The 20,705-nt window shown below is 36.9% G+C and overlaps 1 protein-coding gene across 3 annotated transcripts in view; it reads left to right on the forward strand.

Moving 5' to 3' along the window:
• The window catches only part of LOC134531025 (protein kinase C), a 270,374-nt gene that overhangs the window by 168,288 nt on the left and 81,381 nt on the right, over positions 1–20,705 (forward strand). For 2 of the 3 annotated variants that reach the window (XM_063366515.1, XM_063366517.1), the window contains 3 exons: positions 4,128–4,264; positions 5,904–5,985; positions 15,074–15,214. In XM_063366515.1, coding sequence (XP_063222585.1) covers positions 4,128–4,264; positions 5,904–5,985; positions 15,074–15,214 — 360 coding nt within the window. The remainder of the gene's footprint in view (positions 1–4,127; positions 4,265–5,903; positions 5,986–15,073; positions 15,215–20,705) is intronic. The other variant, XM_063366516.1, reaches the window with a different exon arrangement.

Raw genomic sequence — 20,705 nt, forward strand, 5'->3', positions numbered from 1 at the left:
GCTTTGGTTTCTGTACGGTACGGCCTGGTCTGCAGCCGGGTATCAACGGTACGGCCTGGTCTGCAGCCGGGTATTAACGGTACGGCCTGGTCTGCGGCCGGGCATCAACAGTACGGCCCGGTGTTTTTTTATCTGCGTGCGCATCTCTTTCCCCTCGCATTCCAAACCACTCTTCCCCCCCTCGAATTCCATACCTGACGTCGCGTCGTTTCCGAGATTTTTTTTAGCCTGTGGCGATTTCGTGCTAACTGAAGTTTACAGACGTGCTATTCGAGACTAGGGCAGTAAAATTTACATCGTGCTAACTGAATTCGCATTAATTGAAGACGTGCTATGCGAGGGATTGGTGTACAAATAAAATCGTATGCCCTGGTTTATTAGTTGCTACTTCGCCTACACCTTTGATTATATCACACAACGCCTGCGGCACAAATCAGTTCACGTGGTGCGACCTGACCACGTGGTCACACTCTACAATTCGGTAATTAGCATAAAAATGACCATAGTGGTCACTCATACAATAATTTAAACAGTCCTCCCGACCGACAGAAGCCCCAAGGAATTAAGAACGAAAGATTTAAGATGATTAAGATTTAACGGAATTACTTAGCAGTGCTGGCAAGCGGTGAGGTCCCCGGGGTGCTGATGCGTCAGCTCTCGGTCGGTGCTGGCGAAGGACTGCGGTGAGCTCAGGGCTCACATGGCGTCTAATATGGCATCTTCACGCCGAACCAACAATTACCGTTATATCTATTTACGATTACGTGCCACAGGAAGCTACAGGTAATACATGAAACACTCTTAATAATTATATTACACCTAATGCATGATAAAAACTATTAACTAAAATTACAACAATTTATTATTAACGATAACCAGTCCGGCTTCGGCAGACTTCGGTTCGCCTCGTGCATGTTCGGTATGTCTTTTCGTTGTTTATGCCTTAACTAAATATTAATTACTTAAAGTACATAAAACACTCCCGGCCGATCTGCAGTCACACGCCACTTGGGGAAAAATAAGCAAAAAAGAATTACAATGTTTATCTGTAGTTAAAGGGGTGTGGTGCACTGCTGCTACAGCGCCCTCTTGACGTCCGTGGCGCGCTATTCAAACACAACCACCCGACTACGTACTCAAGACGGAGCAGTTGCCAGTACGGGAAGTGGGACGTGGGGGTGAGGGGAAAGGTGGAGGAAGCTGACCAGGCTTGTGGGGTGCAGGCCCGATTGACGTCAATATATATAATTAACTCTTTGCTGATTTCTTTGGCTCTGTTGACTATGTGGATGGCTGCTTTCCCCTCCAGAGACACACTACCACTGCCACACAGCTGAAACCAGACAGTCAAGATAGTTTATCATACAATGGCCGTGAACCCAGCAATTTACTTAAACACACACATTGTTAGGCATAAAACTATAGGAAGGTTCTGTAATTCTACACTAGAACCTCGATAATCCGAGCTGGATGGGACCGGGGCCAACTCGGATTATCAGAACCTCGGATTATATTGGAAATACAAATAAAAACACGCAAAATTGATTTCTAATACATATGTCAATGTTTTAATAAAAAGAAAATACAAACATATTAAAAGGCAGAATAGAAATATATACATAATTATTATTTTTTAAAATAATCTATTATTGTTTTTTGTTTTTTTAATGCTCCTCGCTTCTCAGCTGCTCGTGTGCTCCACTTCTTAAAAAACATTACGTCATTTGGCGTGACGTCATCTTGCTGCTCCACGTATTCGAGTGCCTTTTCTAAGCGTAGAAACCCATCTGCAAGGCTAATTTTTTTGTTGGTTTCTTCTTCCTCTTGTTCGTCTTTTTCGGTGTCCTCATCCCGGTTGTTGACCATTTCAATAATTTTCTCATCTGTCAATTCTTCAATTTCATCACTGTCTAACCACTTCTTAACCTCTTCAGCACTGGATTCCATTTCGCAGCCAGGGATTGCCACCATTAAATTCAATAGAGTCATATTATCACAGTCATCTTCAACTGTTTCTTCTTCTTCACTTTGTGAAACTCTCGGTTTTATAAGTTTTGACCAGGATTTCTGTATAGTTTCCTGTTTAATTTCTGACCACGCATCAACTAACCATTAGATAATGTATTTTATATTAACTGTTTTTAGTATATCTACTAATTAAATTTCTTCTTCTTGCAAAATATATGTCAGAAGCATGCGTCTGTACTTTTTCTTTATTGTCGCAATGACGCCTTGGTCCATAGGCTGAATGAGGCTAGTCATATTTGGGGGCAGGAAAACAGTTTTAATTTCATCACTTGACAGCTCTTCTACGTTTGGATGGGATGGAGCGTTGTCAATAACCAACAGTGCTTTTCTCGGTAATTGTCGTTCTTTTAAAAAAGTTTCTACTGAAGGAACAAATTCCTCGAAGAACCAATTTTAAAAAATGGTCTTACTCATCCACGAGTTCTTTTGATTTTTGTATGTGACGGGTAGTGCGTTCATGTTTACATTTTTAAAAGCTCTAGGTTTTTTTGACTTTCCTATCACCAAGGGACGAAGCTTATGTGTCCCAGAGGCATTGGAACATGGCAGAACAGTAATTCGTTCCTTGCTCTTTTTATGCCCAGGAGCGGAAATTTCGTCTTTGGATGCTAGACACTTGTCAGGTAGCATTTTAAAATTTAACCCAGTCTCGTCACAGTTATATAATTGATCATGTGTGTAGCCCCCTTCTTCGATCATGCTTTGAAATTTTTGAACATAGTTTTCAGCACCAGCGGCATCAGCTGAAAGCTTTTCTCTCGTGATATGCAATTGCTGCACACCGTATCTTTTTTTCCATTTATCCAGCCATCCTTTACTGGCATTAAAATTGCTTTCACCTTCTTGTAATTTATTACGAAAATACTGCGCTTTTTCTTTTAATATAGGCCCAGAAAGAGGGACACCTTTTTGCCGCTGTGTTAAAAACCATGAAAACAAAGCTTCACTTGTTTTTTCGTACTCACTTTTTTTCATACGAGATCTGGATGTTGTAGCCTGAGAAAGATTTTTTTGAGTATGCCATAACTCCAATTTCTGTCTGTTGCGCCTCCAGTCACCCACGGTAACAGCACTCACTCCTAAATCACGCGCAATTGTTTTTAGCGGCTCACCTTTATCAACCCGCGTCAGCGCTTCTAATTTATCACTTAATGATATTTCAGTATGTTTTCTTTTACTCATACTGGTTCGTAATAGAACTGGGATGTAACTACATAGATGTGCTCACGGTGAAGAACTTATGGGAACTAAAAATTGCCCTCTGGAGGGAACGTGGGGAAGTGACGAGGGGGCGGAGGATCTAGGCCGACCGCGAAAAGGGGTTTCCCCCCCAATGTTCTATAAATAGATTCTTGCGACTTCTGACGGGTGGGCCGCTACCTGCTATGTACAGTCACTTACCCAACTCACCCCATCGGGCCTTCCTCCTCAACGTAGCCCTGGCCGTCCCTACGTGTATGTGTGTTTGCAAAATTCGTATTTTTTTCTTTCTCATAACCCCCGAAACTGACTCGGATTATTGGGAACTCGGATTATCGAGACCCTACTATGCAAATTTTATAACCAGAACTACACCAAAATCAAAGTAAATTTAGCAATAAATGAAAGAAAAAAAATCCAAAAAATATATTCAAAAAAATATTCAAAAAAATTTTCATGAGCCTTTATTAGAAGTAAGGGAATGCATTCTTATGCAGAATGAAAATAATTTAGTTTATCCTCTTGTTAGTCTATGTGAACGATTTATTGTGATACTGTTTGTACTTTTTTTTTTTACCCACTAATTGCTTTTTCGCTATCTAAAACATTATTTATAGTTACAGGTAAATTTGCAGTATTATTTCACATGTGTGTCGTTTGACATATGAAAATATTTTGGGGTGAACAGAAACATTCTGTTTAGTATTAATTTTTCTACAATTGTTAGCAATAGTTTTCACACCTTAATTTTTTTTATCAAACTAGTTGATTGACTTGTTCAAAATCTGTATGTGCGAGATACGTGTGAGATATAACTGCCCTGAATGACCATACTCATAGCGATGTGGCTGATCCCTTCAGAAATGGTTTTACCTGAACTGTTGCTTGTCCTCTATAAGTGTGCAGCATGAACGTCCACAAGCGCTGTCAGAAGAATGTCGCCAACAACTGTGGCATCAACACCAAGCAGATGGCAGCCATCTTGAAGGAGATGGGAATCTCAACAACCAAACTCACGCCACACTCAAAGGCAAAAGTGAGCAGAACAATAAATTACTTTCAAGTGATATTTTTCAGTTGATATGGTGAACTTCTTTCTTAGTGAAACTGTATTTTAAGTTTCCTTTTCTGTGTGCTGCAACAGTGTATCATTGAACTTCATCCTAGCACTGAGGGAAGCACCAAAGTCATTCCTTTGTGGAGGAATTAATGGGTTAATCGAGGTCCTTCAGAATGAAAAAAAAAAAAAAATTCTGTATATAAATATATATTTTATGCTTTTTTTTGATCTTTGGATATTTTGTAATAAGAAAAATTAAAATTTGGCATTTTGATGATTCTAGTCATACTCTTGTTCCAATTATAAAAAAACTATACAAACCTAATTCTTTACATTCAATAGCCGCAACAGAACTTGTCATAGCTGATTTTTGTACAACAGCCGATAGAGTAGTCCCCTGCGGGCACATCTCTTCCCCCTCATATAGCTAATTGTATGCCATGGTACATGTTTTTCACTGAGTTTACCAAGTTGAAGCAGCTTCATGCCCAACTTTTTATTTATCTGTGGTGATGTCGTGCTACTGAAATTTACAGACATACCTAAACTTTATCTAAAACCTCTGATGAAACAATTTTTGATGAAATGAACTATTATCATAAAAGCAGGGGTAAAATTAAAAAAAATTCAAAACTTCTTTAGTATAAATTCATTCAACTTTAGTTTAAAGCATGTTAATATTATCTTAAACCTTGTTTCAAAGAAAATTTTTGTATAACTACCTTAGTAGGCATAATATGACATTTGTTCTATGATATTCAATGCTGGATGCATATAATTTAAAATATTCAAAATATTTTCGCTGCATGAAATGTGAGAAAATGTTTAATCAATCATGGTGAAATATTGGAGAAAATTTAGAATGGTGCATATGTACATTAAGTTCTTAAAATGTTCTAAGATTTTATAGAAGTTTCCAAAACATTTCTAGAAAAATAAGTTCTTCGAAATTTATGTGTCTTAGGCAGTGACGAAAGGGATTTTTGAAATTGAATTAGTATTTCAACATTAAAAATGTAAACTGTTGTTCAGTCTTTATTTTAAACATTTTTAGTATTATAATATTTCAAGGTTATCTGGACCTCACAGACATCACCTTGATTCTCATAGTCATGTGTAGGGGTTGCATAGGGAAGAACCAAAATAATTATTGCTTTGTAGAGGTTTTGTGTTCGTTTAGGCCCTTTGGAGTAAATACTTTTTTTTTTTAAATTTTATTCTCTGAATGACTATTATCCTTTTGTTTTTATGAACCTTGGTTATTTGATGAATGAAAATTTAGGATTTTATGATTATAGTTATATGTAATGAATTTGTGATTGTCATAGTGTAGGAAACACCTTTGATCCTTAGCCACATTGTTTTTTTTTGTTTTTTTTTATGATTTTGTCTGTTCAATGCATATTCTTGATGCATGCAGCGGAAAAAAAATTTCAGTTTCTGTTAACTTAGAATTTTTTTTTGTAATAACTAAAGGTTCATTATTTTGTTGCTCTTTTGACAGAATATGGTACAATTCAACAGAAATGTGAAATATATTAAGTTGAGTTGTGAAATCAGGTCATAAATCATCTCGCAGCATGAATGTTGTAGCAGTAAAGATGATGTTTTGCAGACGGGTGGCAGCATGAGTTCAACCCAGAGTGGTAACGAGCGTGGAGGCAGCTGTTCGGAACAGCAGGTGTTGGAAGACGATGGTGAGCTCCAAACAGTACACTATTTAACTGGCCACAATCTCTCTCTCACATTTACAGTTCTTATTCTGCAGTGATGTGACAGAAATCATAGTTTTTTTTCCCTGTTGGATATTGCACCATAATATTCATGAGCTGGAATTAACTATATGATCAACATGTTGCTATTAATTTTCAATTTTTTTTTTTTTAATTACCAATGTCACAGGGACTTCAGCTTGATGGCCTGAGTATTGAAGTTTCTTTTTTGTCCCTTTGACTAGCCATCTAGGTCTCACTACTGTTTGGTTGGCACTCAAATAAATAAATAATTAAATAAATAAATAAAATGTGAGGTGTGTATTATGTAATTAATAAAAAAAAATTTCAAAGCAGTCATGAGGACTGCCGACAGGAGTGAATACTTAAAACTATTAACAAACAATTGTTATTTTTGGATATCCAAATTAATTTTTGATAAAAATTAGAGACTTTTTCATGATTTTTACGAAAAAATATTATCACACAGCAAATTTATTTTATCATGTTAGTAAAATAACTCCTAAATTACTATAAAATACACATTTCATAGTAATTGTAGGTATTAAAAAAATTAATAATGATGTTCTTAATTTTTAGGTTATATTACTACAAAGACTCCGTTTTCTTCGTTATTCAAACTATATATGTATCTATATGAGAATATTAATATATTTTATACTCACTTTTTACTGCATATACACATTCGATTCACATATGCACAGCACTGATGTACAGGGACTGAAGACGCGGATTAATAAAATATGTATTGATATATGTCGTGTGCATTACTTGTCGACCTGCGTTATGTGTACTGGCTGCGCGCGCACCACTGTGTGTGTGTGTGTGTGTGTGTGTATTCACGGCTGACATCACATGACCATGTCGATGATGACTTACATGGATTTACTCCCTATCCAAACCTTCTTATAGAAGTTTTCACTTCAAAAAAATTTCATACAGTCAACATTTTCAGGCCCTCTAGTGTGTCTGTAATGTAATAATTTTGTAGAGCTGTTATTTTTGTATTATAAGTTGATACATATGATATAATAAGTGTGTATGACTGACACCCAGTTATGTGTAATGCTTCACTTTCTAAAGAAGCTTCCATTGGGAGTCTAGAAGGATCACAGTGTATGGCGATAGAGTTGAGGTTTTTCTTGGTGGTAATCAGGATACCTGTGGCACATGGTTGTAGCTATCAGAAGTGATTGTAGAAAATTTTCTGGGTTTATTTTTGTGAACTAGGATGTTCTTTGCTTAAATCTGTCTCCGGCAGAAATATAACAAATAAGAGATCGTGCATAAGGAAAATAACATATTATCATTTGGCCTGATGTTGTTTGAAAGGGCGTGAAAATATAATTCAAACTCTATTACTCTTCTTCTTCTTGTGATCTATAAACTGTTCCGCCACCGCAACACCGGGCAATCCTTTGAAACTGATTATGTCCTGCAATTCATGTGCACCTGCAGTGGCAGACGTATTATTTATATTTACTCTTCTAACTTCTGACCACTTAGAATATGCGTCTACCACATAAAAGTTTGTCCTGTGGAATGATCCAGCAGCAGAGTCAGTATGCCGTAGTGACCATGGCTTCTCTGGGACTGGCCATGCTACCGTTTTTGACTTGGGTGGATTTTTGTGGCAACTTTGACTTTTAAATCATTCTTGTACCATTTCCTCAATTATTGCATCCAGCTTGGACCACTAAAGATAGCTTCTGGCAACAGCTTTCATATGGACCATATTATCGTAGTTTTACTTAGAGAATCTTTGTCTTCACTGATTGTAAATTGATTGAGATTATGAGCCTAGTTTTCCACAACAAACAATCCGTGTTCCGTGTGCCCATGTCACCTTCCACAATAAGGCTGTAAGTCCCCATCTTTAACGCCAGCTGGCCATCCTTGCTGTGCAGTTGCCATGACCTGAGGTAGCATAGTGTCTTGTTTCATTTCTGCCTCCACTTAAAGTGATCTACGTGGCTGTGGCAAATCTTCAAGCAAAAGTACATCACATGGTGTTGGTCCTGCTGAGTAGGTGCTCTCTGCTAAGGGCATCCACCTGACAAACTAGACCTGTATTCCAATTCATAGTGACGCATTGCCAACATCAGACAGCAGCATAGTAACCTGAGGAGAATGTGTGTCTGGAGTAGGTTTTGCGGGATGCAGAAGCAGCTTGTGGTCTGTTACAATTTTAAAATGTCTGCCCACAAGGTGCTGCCTGAACTTGGTTACCCCAGAACTTCCTTATCCAACTGAGAGTATTTGCATTCACTTTTTACAATTTTCTTGATACAAACACCATGGTAATATTCACCCCATTTCACAGCTTATTAGCTAGTACTTCTTTGACTTTATGAGGTATCAAAAGGCAGATTAAGGGTTTGCAAAGGTCAAAGTGTGTAAGTACTTGATTCTAATGCAGTAGTAGTTTTGCATTGTCAAATGCTTAGTTGTGTCTATCCTTCCACTGCCACAGAGTCCCTGCATTAAGTTATCTTTGCAGTGACTCCAATACTTCAGATCTGTCTTTTAATAATCATTCTTAGAAAATTAATAGCCCAAGAAATTCCTGTAGTTCCTTGTGATGTCTTGACTGGTGCACTAATTATAGCTTTTACATTACCATCAATGGATGAAACCCCTCCTATAATCTCCCCACAAACAACACATACTCCACTGCGAAAACACACTTGAACATTTTTTTTAGTTTGAGCTTTGTCTTTTCTCATCATTCCAGGACTCCTTAAATCTGGTTTCAGTGTTCATGTGCATCACTCCTAATTATTAAAATGTCATCCAACAAACCTACATTTCCAGGGACACCTGTTAGAGGTGTTGCAATAGGTATTAGAAAATTGCTGGCCCACTACTCTCACTGAAAGGCAGTTCCTTACCTTAACCACTCCCTTCATTGTATTGACTGTGAGCACTCTGATGAAGCTTCATTAATTGTGACCTGCAGGTATGCTTCCTCCAAGTCTAGTTGTTTGGAAAATATGACCTTGAAGCACTGTAAAAGCCTCCGTGACCATGGAGGTATACCTCTGTCACTGACACACTGTTCAGCATACTCTTGTATTCACCACACAGCCTGACCAAACCATACTTTAGACAATCGGCACCAATCATGTGGCCCTCTTAGAAGAGGACACTGATTCGAACACACCTCGCTGCACCAGACAGTTTGTTTCTGTGCTTACCCTTTCCCTCAGTGCAAAATCTACTGGTCTAACATAATTGCTGCCTGAATTGATATTGACAATTAAATGTTGTCTGACATACTTCCCTAACTATTCTGTCTGAAATACAGAAGGATGCTAGTTCATCATCAGTATAATCACATAGGCATCTACAGTTGATGTAGCTCTATCATTTTGATTCCGAGTGACTTTAACCAGTCACGGACCATCAAGCTAAGCATATTTCTTTGCACTACCAATAGCTCAAGTAATACCACCATTTTGTTTTCACTTTCATGTTCTTCACATTTTACACTTTGAAGTGCTCTTGAGAACATGTATATAACAATATCTTCACCTTTTTTAAGCCATGAATTTTTTTTAAGTGTGCCAACTTATGATGGAGTGACTGCCCCAGTATCTATGTATTTTCATAGTTAGACATTGTCCATGTAGGTGCTCTTCTGTGCACTAAGGCTTCTGCTGATTGGTTTTGTGCATGCTTTACATGGTACATGCAACAACGTAGTCTCTGATGTGTATGCTTGTAGATGCACTTTACAGAATGTACCAGGTAGCTGATGTCTACCTGTTCCATCCATAGCAGGATCACATTTCTTCTTTGTGATGGAGGCACAGTCAATGTGGACTCAGTTATTGCACGAATGCAGACTGTCCGTAGATGGTAGCACATATCAGCCAAGCGACTTTCATTGCATCGCCACTGTAGCTGGATAACCAAGTGGCTTTATCCGGTTTGGTAACTGATTCCTTCATTTTTCTCATCATCATTCCAGTTTTTATTCTATGCACCTCAGTCATAGAACTTTTAAAATCATCTGTGTTCTTTCCGGTTGTCTCTACCACCATAGAAATTTCCACCGCATCTTTAAATATTAACATGTCTTTAGGGAGAAAATGTTGAACCATGCTATATTTTCACTGCACTCACAAGCCAATCCCACAAGATATGTTCAAAGTCAGGGAAAATGCAGTTATGCTCAACTTCCTTAGTTTTGCCATGTGAACTGTAATTGTCTCCCTTTCCTGTAGGTCCTGGTGAAGAAACTTCAAAGTTTGTATATCCCATTGTGCTTTGTTTCAAAATGGTCGATTAGCAGCACACCATCTGTAGATTGTAGAGACAAAAGTAAATGATGTCAGACTGGCAATGCACACTAAAAAAATGTTCATTTGTCACTTTGTCCCTTATCCTGTTTGCAACAAAATAAAATTGAAGTTGTTTACCGTATGATTTACACATTTCTAAACCTGCCTAGTTCATGTCCCTGTTCTTACGAACTGTTTTATCCTTAACTAAAATTTTGTGTACTACCCAGGCTTATTTTAACACATGATTAATTCACGCAACACATACATTGTACATATCCGCCGGACTACACAAAAATTTGAGAACACTTCAAGCACACTGCCTGGATGTTAGCTATCCAACATGGCACTTGCCAGCACATTAATACACTTAATTAAAGACTAACTAATAGGTTCAATACATAACAACTTCACTTTCCTGAAGAAGCTTCCAGTGAGAGTCGGGTAGTGGCACAATGTATGAAGAGAAAATTGAGGGCCTTCTTGTGGTGGAGATGATGGCAGCATATATGGTTGCTGTACCAGAGTGGGGACTTAAGTGACCTTATATGGCGGGATGGCTGCGGATTTTCATTTCCCATTGTCCCCTCCTTGATGACTACCAAAAAGGTTGACAGGAGGTTGTACAAAATTTGAATGCATACTAGTGCAGGACCACAGTGGATGTTTGGGCAATGATTTGTGAAAAGCATCAGATGACCATCTATGCAACAATGAGGTAAGTGGTTTTTTTAATTCCCTGAGGTTCCTGCTTCAGTTGACTTGGCCAAAGAACCAGTGATCAGTCGACACTTGTCGACTCTTCTGCAGCATGTCAGGTTGAGGAGTTGGGACTTAGTTGTGTTTCGATAGATACCCGTTACTGCTTAGTTGGTCCCTGGGTATCTGTGCAGTGATAAGGTATGTTGATTTTTTAATTCAGCTGGAGTATCACCAGGTGGCAATGGTAGTAAATTCTGCTGGTAATTGGTCTTAAAGCTTCCAAATGGGAACAAGATTGGCAGAATGCTGCCTCTACACTGCTGTTTTCGTCTCATCCAGCACATACAAGTCAATGACTTGAACAGGTGTTAGGTTAATAGCTGAGAGAAAGTTTGGAACCACCTTCCCATCAGTCAAATGAAGTAGAATAAAATATATCAGGCATAAAAGTCTCTGAAAATGTAAAAATTCCTTGGTACATGGCTAAGGAAGACAAATATTCTGCTTTCCTGTCAAAGCCAGACAGCTTTTCAGGGAAACATGTGGAGACTCCAAAATGATGCATACTTTATGTGAACATGAAGTTGGTGCTGTAGCTTAACTAACCGATTTTAGGATAGATGCTCCCATGAACTAGGCTGTATATTTTTATTGTACAGCATGTTTATTGTATCACAAAAGTCGCTAAAGTCACTGAAAAGTTTCACTGTCAGAAAATATCTTAAAAATAATTATGCAGTGATTTTTGTTAGGTGTATCGTTCAACTTAACTAAAATATGTTTCACATTATTGACATTTCTCAAACATCTTTAACTTTAATATTGTACAAGGAATATAATGTTTAAGTAATGGTCAAAATCCCAATTTTCCCAAATCTGAATCTGCAACTTGAATCACAAAGAGTAAATCGAATCTACCCTTGAATCCCAATATAGGTCTTTAAGGGTCAAAAATTAAATAATGTTCAAGAAATATTAACTATCTGTTAAATCATGTAACCTTTTAATTGTTAGTTTCCCAGACAAAGTGTTGAATCAATACATTTCATATTTTATTTATATAGTAACATATTAAAAGTACAATATCTTGGGGAATGTTTATAAGATAAGTACAAACAAGGGGACAGTCAGCAGAAAACAGAAGTGGGTCATTTTTCATTGGGGGAGTAGGGTCATGGGGTCATACAATAATAAATAATAACAAAAGAAAAAGAACATAATTAAAAAAATATATTTTTGAACAATATTTAGATAGGATTAGTTACAAATTTTCTCTAACTACAGTGCATTGCTCCTTGTTTCATTTTTGAAGTGAAACTTCTTTGGGCACTATGAGAGTAAAATTTCAGGGTCAGATTTTTATGCAACATTTTCATGAAACATTGTTGTTAAATGTTTCTGATGTGAAAAGGACAAGGAATAGGTACTTGGCCAAAGATGTATAAAGAGAGCACTATGGTATATACATTGCTGGACTCGTTTTCGTTCTCCTCTTTGTGCGATGATTCGTCTCCCACCCAAAAAAATAGACTCAAGAGAGATAGAATAATGAAAGAATAAGACAGAAAGTGTACGCATGCGCTTGTTTCAGAAAATATATATTCTATACAGTCCGCTGTGAGTGCCTTGAATTTTATATTCGCTACCAGTGTGTTCACATTCCTCTTTGTTCAACCAGCAGCGGAGAGAGCTCTGTTGAGACAGTCCCTGAATTTCCCGCATAGACAGCGCTACCCTTTATGAGATTTGGCTTGTTCCAAATGGCAGAATTATTTGAAGAAACAGTAACACGCCCAAAACTGATCTTTTGGCTATAATGTCTTCATTTTGAACCTCTTAAAAACATTATTTAAATCCTATTAATTCTATTTTTTTTTCTTTAGAAAATTTTGTTCCTTCTCTCTTTCTATCTCTGCCATTTTACCCCTTACGATATACTTAAGAGTCGAGGTTTGAATTGCCAAAGAAGTTTTACTTCTATTACGTGTACAGAGTTATACGCACTCTTTTTTTTCCTTCAACTTAGAAGGATGTGCCCTGACCAGGGTAAGCTTTTGAAAGCGGGAAAAACATTATTATTTTTATTTTGTGAGGGATTGATGTAAATCAAGAGCATACATGTAAAAGTGAAGGAAAAAATTAGTCATTAGTTTCTGCAATTCAGTAGAAATCCTGTTAAAATGTTAGACTGCTTGTTACAAATAAATAATTTATTACATATAAGGCTTATTACATTATTGCACTGTAATAGTATGTATAAAGTATCAATGTGGGTCAGTGCACTACAGTTTTTTTTTTACAATTATTGTGAAGACAGTATATTGATTAGTGTAATTATTGCTTTAAATGGTATTTCAACTCAAGTTGACCATTTGTTTTCAAATCTCTGATATTGAGTACATATGTACTCATGAAGTGTTTATAAGTAGGTTTTACAAATTAATTTTGGTACTTGATTTGTAATACCATACTTTAGCCCTAATGGTAGAACCAGCCACAGTGTGTTCAAAACATGCTGTAATGCAAAATATTAGTGAACTAACTGCTGTGCAGATTTTCTTCTTTTAATTTAGACATCTGAATGCATGTATCATCAAAAAGTCTGTTGCATGAACTTTTGTTAATTTTTAATTTTTTGGTTTTTCAGAGTTGTCTTTTAAGGGCTGTAATGTTTCATTTATTTCTGCTGCTGCACCATGTTAAGGACAATGTATTTCGAAGTAGAAGTTGACGTGTCTGTTGCAAAATATTTGATTGGCCATTTTAATTTTTGAGCTGTTGTGTTTTGTGACTGAAATGTTGATACACTGGGAAATGATAATTTCTTCATTGTATCTGTCTGGAAGTTCTGGGAATCATTATTCTTCTGCCTCTAATATTTACTTTTCCTCTGAGGTTATTGCAGTTTCTTTTACAAATTCTGTGTCATTGTTTTACTAAAAGATTTCGGGAGAAGGGTATGGTGTATGTTATTTTTTTCAACGTTTACTTCATCTTTCAAGGCTCTTTGTACCCATTCTGTAATGAACATAAACACACTGCACAACAATGCTTTATGGCTTCTTTGCTTTCTCTTAGCCATTATTTGTCATACCTTTAATCTTGTACATGTGACAATGTGTGTATGAATATATGTGTTCAAGTATTTATGTATGACTATAAAATTACATGCTTTTGCAAGTACTTTCTATACTCATGCTTACTTGCACCCATTCTCTCTTGCATACTTATGTCCATGATTTTTTTCTTCCATACTCTCTCACACTAACAATTCTCACACGTTGTTTCCCACACATACTTTAACACACATACCAATGCACTCATTGACACTACATAATTGTTTCATCGTCCAGAAATAAAAATTAATGTTAAAAAAAATTAATTTTTTATCCATTTCCTGTACAATGTTTGTCGTTTGATTAAGATCTCAATATTGCCAAACATATCTGGTAACAAAAATTACTTGCTTGTGAACTTTCCATTAATATTACGCCTTGTCACTATTAACAGGGCAACTTATTTCTATACTTAACCTGTTTTTATGTCATGTCTGGTATCCTGTACATTCTTGGTAGATGGAATTAGAAACTCTTTACAAATCAAGTAAAACTATAGCATAGCTGAGGAGAAATGTTGAGCCAGGGTATTAAAATAATTAAGTTTATGGTACGTAGCTTACTCTTAATGTTCTGAAATAAATGATGCTGTAGAATGATTGTAACAAAACAGTAACCCCTTATTAAAAATAAATGGCAGTACAAATTCTGATAAGAAAATTTATCACTTCCTAAATAAGGTAAAAGGATTGTTTGTAACTTGTCTTTCAGGTTTTGTTTAGGGTTGTTTGAAAGTGTTGTCCATGTCGGGGCTTGATGTCGTGTGGTCGGGAAGTCCATGAAGTGAATCTGACAACTAACAATCACCACGTGTCCCGGTCTTGTCTGTAGCTTGCACTAACTGAACGTGTTGGGTGTGGTGACTGTGGCCTGGTGGAGGCGGGCGGGCTGTGGCGGGGGGCGGGACCGACTGCCGAGTGGCTAATCACGAGTGGCTTGGTTGTGAAGGCACACCGGAGGGGCAGGGCGAGGCACAGCCTGAAGAGGTGGACGATGAGGCCCGTATGCGTTTCATCGCCCAGAAAGTCATGGAAGAGAAGATTCGGGAGAAACTAAGGTCGGAGGATGCTCCCGCAGAGGCGAACAGAGGTGCCAACATTGACCACTTACATCCGTATTTCTCTTTGTGTCTCCCCTTGTACATTTCTGTAGTTCGGCCCCGAGACCATAGATGTAAGGGTGTAAGATTTTTCCAGTATATTTGTTGTAACCCCTAAATAGGCCAACAGTTGTTGAAAATGTTTTTTGTGTAGGAATTTGTATAGTTTGTTTACATCGGCCAACTGTATTTACAACTTGATTTTTTTGGTGTGGAATGCTCTGTCATTTTACTAAGCCTTTTTTTTATTTTATTAACATTTACTTTTTTTGTATATATTATGTAAGAGATACTTGATTTTTTTTAGCTTTTGTTTTGTAACAATATTTTTTTGAAAAATTTTTTACTCTCATTTTATTTTTTGTTTGGTTACTGTTTTGTTGAGCATGTTGCTTTACTCTTCAACTATAATTTATGCCTTTCATTGTGAATAGTGTACTGTACTGCATTCTAGAATTTGTGTGGTTTCTGATGAATACTGCAATTTTATTTGTATAAATTTTTTTGTTATTTTGACTTAACATTGTGTTTGTTATTTGTTCATGTACAAAAATAATTAGTAAAAGAAGTCAAATAAAATAATTTTTTTTAAACACACTGAACAGATTCACTGCTTAACAGAGACTAGACTATTTACAAGTAGTATGTCCTTATACGAAGTAAGACAGTTCATAAAATAAGATCGAGTATCACTTGGTGGGTCTTGTAACAGTGAATCTATATTTTTTTTATAGAATACATGGGTAATATTTACTAAAAGTCAGACCTGTGCATTACAAAAACGTTGTATACCTGGTTAATGATCATTTTTCTTTGTTAATTTTTTTTTTAATGTTAATGAAGAGATATTGATTGAAATTCTTCTTGATGATAGAGAATGGTAATAAGTATAGATGGGCAAACTATTGTATACATACTAGTTTGCTCATTCACTGTAGATGCGGGAAGATCATTACAGATATGTGTAGTAGGTTTCCAAACTACATAAATAGTATCCTTAGATAAATCTTCTCATTTAACTCAGTAAAGTCCACAAATTCATTGTTCGCATCAACTTAATCAAAGTAGTGAGCCTGTTGTCACATAGTTTGTTTGAAAGCTTCTTGGAAAAGAGAGCTGTACAAAATATAATTTGTTTATAATAAATTACCAGAAAACATGAAAAAATTAAACAATTTTAATTGGTTACTATTTATTTAATGTAACTAATACGTATCAAGTTAAAGACGAATCTTTTTATTCTGTTGAGTTTTAAAGTGTGATAAATATCAACATATTGGAGTGTAGTTTCAGATTGTAACATGAGGTTTTGTGGATTCATTTTAAGAGCTGTTATTTCACAACATTCACATATCTGGATACAGTGGCAGTCCTAGACTTTGTGGGGCCCTAATATTTTGCCTTTTCAAGAGGCTTGGGGGGTATGGAATAGCACCCAGAGAAAAAGGGGGTTCAGCTGCCCTTCCCAGAAAAATTTGCAATTAAACTCTTAAAAACATTTTTAAGCCAACCTGGAACTTAAATGTTGACATGGTTTTGCTAATTTATCTTAAGATCTTATGACACTATAGGTGCGTTGGTAATAAATGGACAGTTTCCCGGCTTGCCCGCCCTCTGACCGGAAAACAATTTACAGATACAAATTAATATTTTAGTATGATGGTGGGACAAGATAATATTGGGAAATTGTTGAAATAACTGATTTCTTTGTCTAAATTGGGTCATTTGCTGTTTGATGTTATTTTGTAGTAATATACAATGGGAGTGTAGTCTGTTGGTATAGCTGTTGTTTATCAATGTTTACACCAGAAAATATTAAGGGAGCCTTCGTGCCTAGGTCTTGTCACTGACACCAATCCTTTTGAGCTGACTAATGATTTCATGTGTCTTTATAACTTTAAGTTGACATCTACATAATTGAAAAATATGACACAAGAAACTCATTATAAGAATCATGCTAAACATATCAATGCATACCTAGTTCAGAAATGATTTGGTTGAGGGTTCCCTATTTTATTATTGGTCATTTTTGCACATTCTGAATTAATACAATGTCTTGATGATCAATTTTGCAAGAAACGTTTCATGAAGTAGTTAATAATTACTGTCAGGAAACTTGGAACACTTGTCGCTGACATCCTTGTTTCAGTAGCTACGACAGTCACAAGTAAATTACACACTCCTTTCACTCGCTGCCCGATATTGTGTTTGAAGAACCACATCATTTAAATACTGAATTTCTTGAAGAATTTTAAAAGGGATTTTAACTTTTAATGTTGATATGAGAGAGAAAGACAGTACTATTTTTGTTCAAAAAAGTTTATAATGCTTCTTAAGCTGAGGTGGTCTAATATGATGATCAAGCATGCGCTTTTCCATAAACTGTAGGGCACTTCATAAAAGGTTCCTATACATACTGTCACGAAAATAATGGGAAATGCTGTGCACAGTTACAAAGTTAATTAGTTATATTGCTCCAAGGCTCTTGCAGGAACTTATAGTTAATTAACTACACGAGAATAAGAAGTTAATAATTATGATGGCATAAATACTTATAATTGAAGCATTGGGTTTGGGGCATACTTGCAACTCGCTGAGGCATGCGAGTCATAACTCGGTGCGCAAAGAGCTGTCTTTCACAACCCAGTATGGCGGATTACCATCTCTGCGACATCTTTAAGTTTCCCAGCTGATCCCGCTCCCAACGCAAATGTGTGCCAAGACACAAGGCGTCTTGACGCTGTCTCAGCTTGCGTTCAGTAGCACCTCACTTCATAGTTCCGATCATGTAACACAATTCTCTGAAAATGGTTCGCGCGCACACAGCATGAGCACATCTTAGCTCGGCCGCCTGGCAGCAATTACCTTACCCCGTGACTGTCCGACACCTTCAAGACACTCCAGTAGGCGGTGCTATCGGCGAATTGCCAATACTTACTTCAAAGCCATTTCTGCAGACTTGAACATACTTTATTTACGTCGTGCATCATACTGACTTGTTTGTTTTCTAGATTGTGACCAGTAATAGGTGAATATTATTTAAAATATCCATAAAATTTTTTTATCCAAACAATGATTATAAATAAAGACTAAATAGTTTCTATAATGATATACATGGTCCAATGATTATAAATAATAAGCTATCAGCAAGGCTGAGGAAAGAAGTACAGTCAAAAAAAATTATAAAATTGCACCTAATGGTTCATAAATAAATTTGTAAGTGGTAAAATTGTAAAGAAGTTTAATTTATTTTATTTCCTTGGTCTACTCTTTATACTGGTTAGTTTTTGAACCTTACAATGATCACTGTACATTACTAAGTTTTTCTTAAAAAGTCACACCAGTGCATCCACAAATTTGCAACTTTTCCATAGATGTATGAAATACTGTGATAAATACACTTTCATATTATAATGATATCCCATTATATTCCCTAATTGTTTAAAGAATCAAACTATGTTATTGTGTATGAATATGTAACTACCATGCTGCAAGACTTGTATACTTAAGGTCCTTATACTTAAGGTCTATATACTTAAGGTCCACAATGCCTGTATTATACATACTCTCATGAAGTACCATTGCATGCTATGTGCTGTAGATATGAACTGCGATCTCCAGTGTAGTGTACTTCAGACGTCCTATGCCGAAAACACTCGGCTAGTGCAAATGCACTGAACCGTATGAAAATCTGTATTCTGGGACACTTGACATTGTTCTTATTCCAAGCTGTATGCATGAGAAGGTACAGACCACAGAGGCAGCAGGATTGTAATTGGTGGTGTGTCTGCCTCAACATGACTGCTTAACTCTGCACATGTACACACAGTCGGTGCACTGTAGAGCCACATCTGGAACAGGATAAAAGTGTCGCGCGACATCCCTTTGGTGAACTCACACTGGATGGAAAACAGAAACACATGGAGCATGATATCCTCAGTCACACGAGACAATGTTCACACCAAGCAAGCATCTACGCTGTCCGAAATGTCATGTGGCAAAGTAGCTCTCTGTGTAGATGCGGCCTAAAGGACTCTACACTGGATGAAACAAAATGACTTTGCAGTCACCCTTCTCTTGGAAGAGTGGAGCACACATGGGAAAGAGACAGGTATTTACGTTCCCGGACACACGCATAACAGCACGAGGTACACGTTAACAAAGTCACTGTTCTTCCTGGTCTGGTTCACTCGAGCTCAGCTTGGCTTTTAAAGTGGAGTGTTGTTTTTAAGGTGTTACATTCCAAACTGGCCCGACTAGGCAACTCAGAATGGTAATTATATATAACACACTTGAAGATATGATACTGTTTATGTGCAGTAAAAAATGTTTTCCTGAAATTCTGGTGTTACTACTTTAGTATTAGTTGTTGAATTGTTTTAAATTGCTGCATTTTCCTTTGAAATTTATTCTTGTTACCCCTATTTGAACAATTACATACCCTCATACAGTCCAAACAAATTACAGCAAACGTGATTACATATACTGTCTTACAGATTTTCTGATGATGTCAAACTATGAAACTTCCAATAAAGTTCCCCAACTGTATTTGTTGCGAGTACAAATCTGGCCCAGGGGCACTGGGGTGATTGCTGCACGAAAATTTGCGGTCGCTGTGGGTCAAATGCCAAAAATTGTGGTCAAAAAGATTATAATTTGCATATGTATTGCCAAAAGAGATTTATTTGCGGCCGACTCAGACCAAAAAGCCTTAAATTCTCTCGCCCTTAATTCTTCATTATGTTTTATGGTGAGTCGCCAGAAGACATGACCAGTCAGGACAGCATCTGACGACAGACTAGTTGAGTTAGACAACGCAGCTACCTTCCTTTTTGAAAGTGTTACAGAGGGAGGCAGTCTTGTGGGCCAACCAACCAATCACAACAAACATTACCTTATAAGGAAATACATAAGGCTCTTCACCTTGAAGGCCGGCTTCCTAAGATTAACAAATGTAATCATTCTTCCATGAGGTTATGGAGCAACACAGCATGCCAGGACATAGTGCGTCCTGATTGGGTGTTGAAAATAAGTGTGCTGGGTACATGCCAAAATTTCCTGTCTGCACAATCATGCGCCTAGGTGCGGGATTTTTCCATTAATAACCACGAGAAAATAATTATATCTCTTGGGCAGACACCTGATTGTTGCACTCCCTGTCTTTTTTTACTTCCTGAGACTGGAAAATTTCTCAAGTGCCAAAAAACAAAAACAACATATACTAACATGTAAATTATAACCATTTTAGTACTATATACAGGGTGGCTATGAATATGTGTTACAAATTGATAGGGATGGTAGATGTAGATGTGTGGAAAACATTTTATTAAGAAACCCATGTCCGGAAATGCATCCTTATACCTGAAAACTGCGCAACAAAGTAACAGGGGTAGGTAGGCAACCTGGCAGGGACGGTGACGTCGGATGTCAATAACGACACATATGTATCTGTATTTATGCAGGTTCATTCGTACGCTTTAC

The sequence above is a fragment of the Bacillus rossius genome, chromosome 3, assembly GCF_032445375.1.
Source record: "Bacillus rossius redtenbacheri isolate Brsri chromosome 3, Brsri_v3, whole genome shotgun sequence".
NCBI classification, from domain to species: Eukaryota; Metazoa; Arthropoda; class Insecta; order Phasmatodea; family Bacillidae; genus Bacillus; species Bacillus rossius.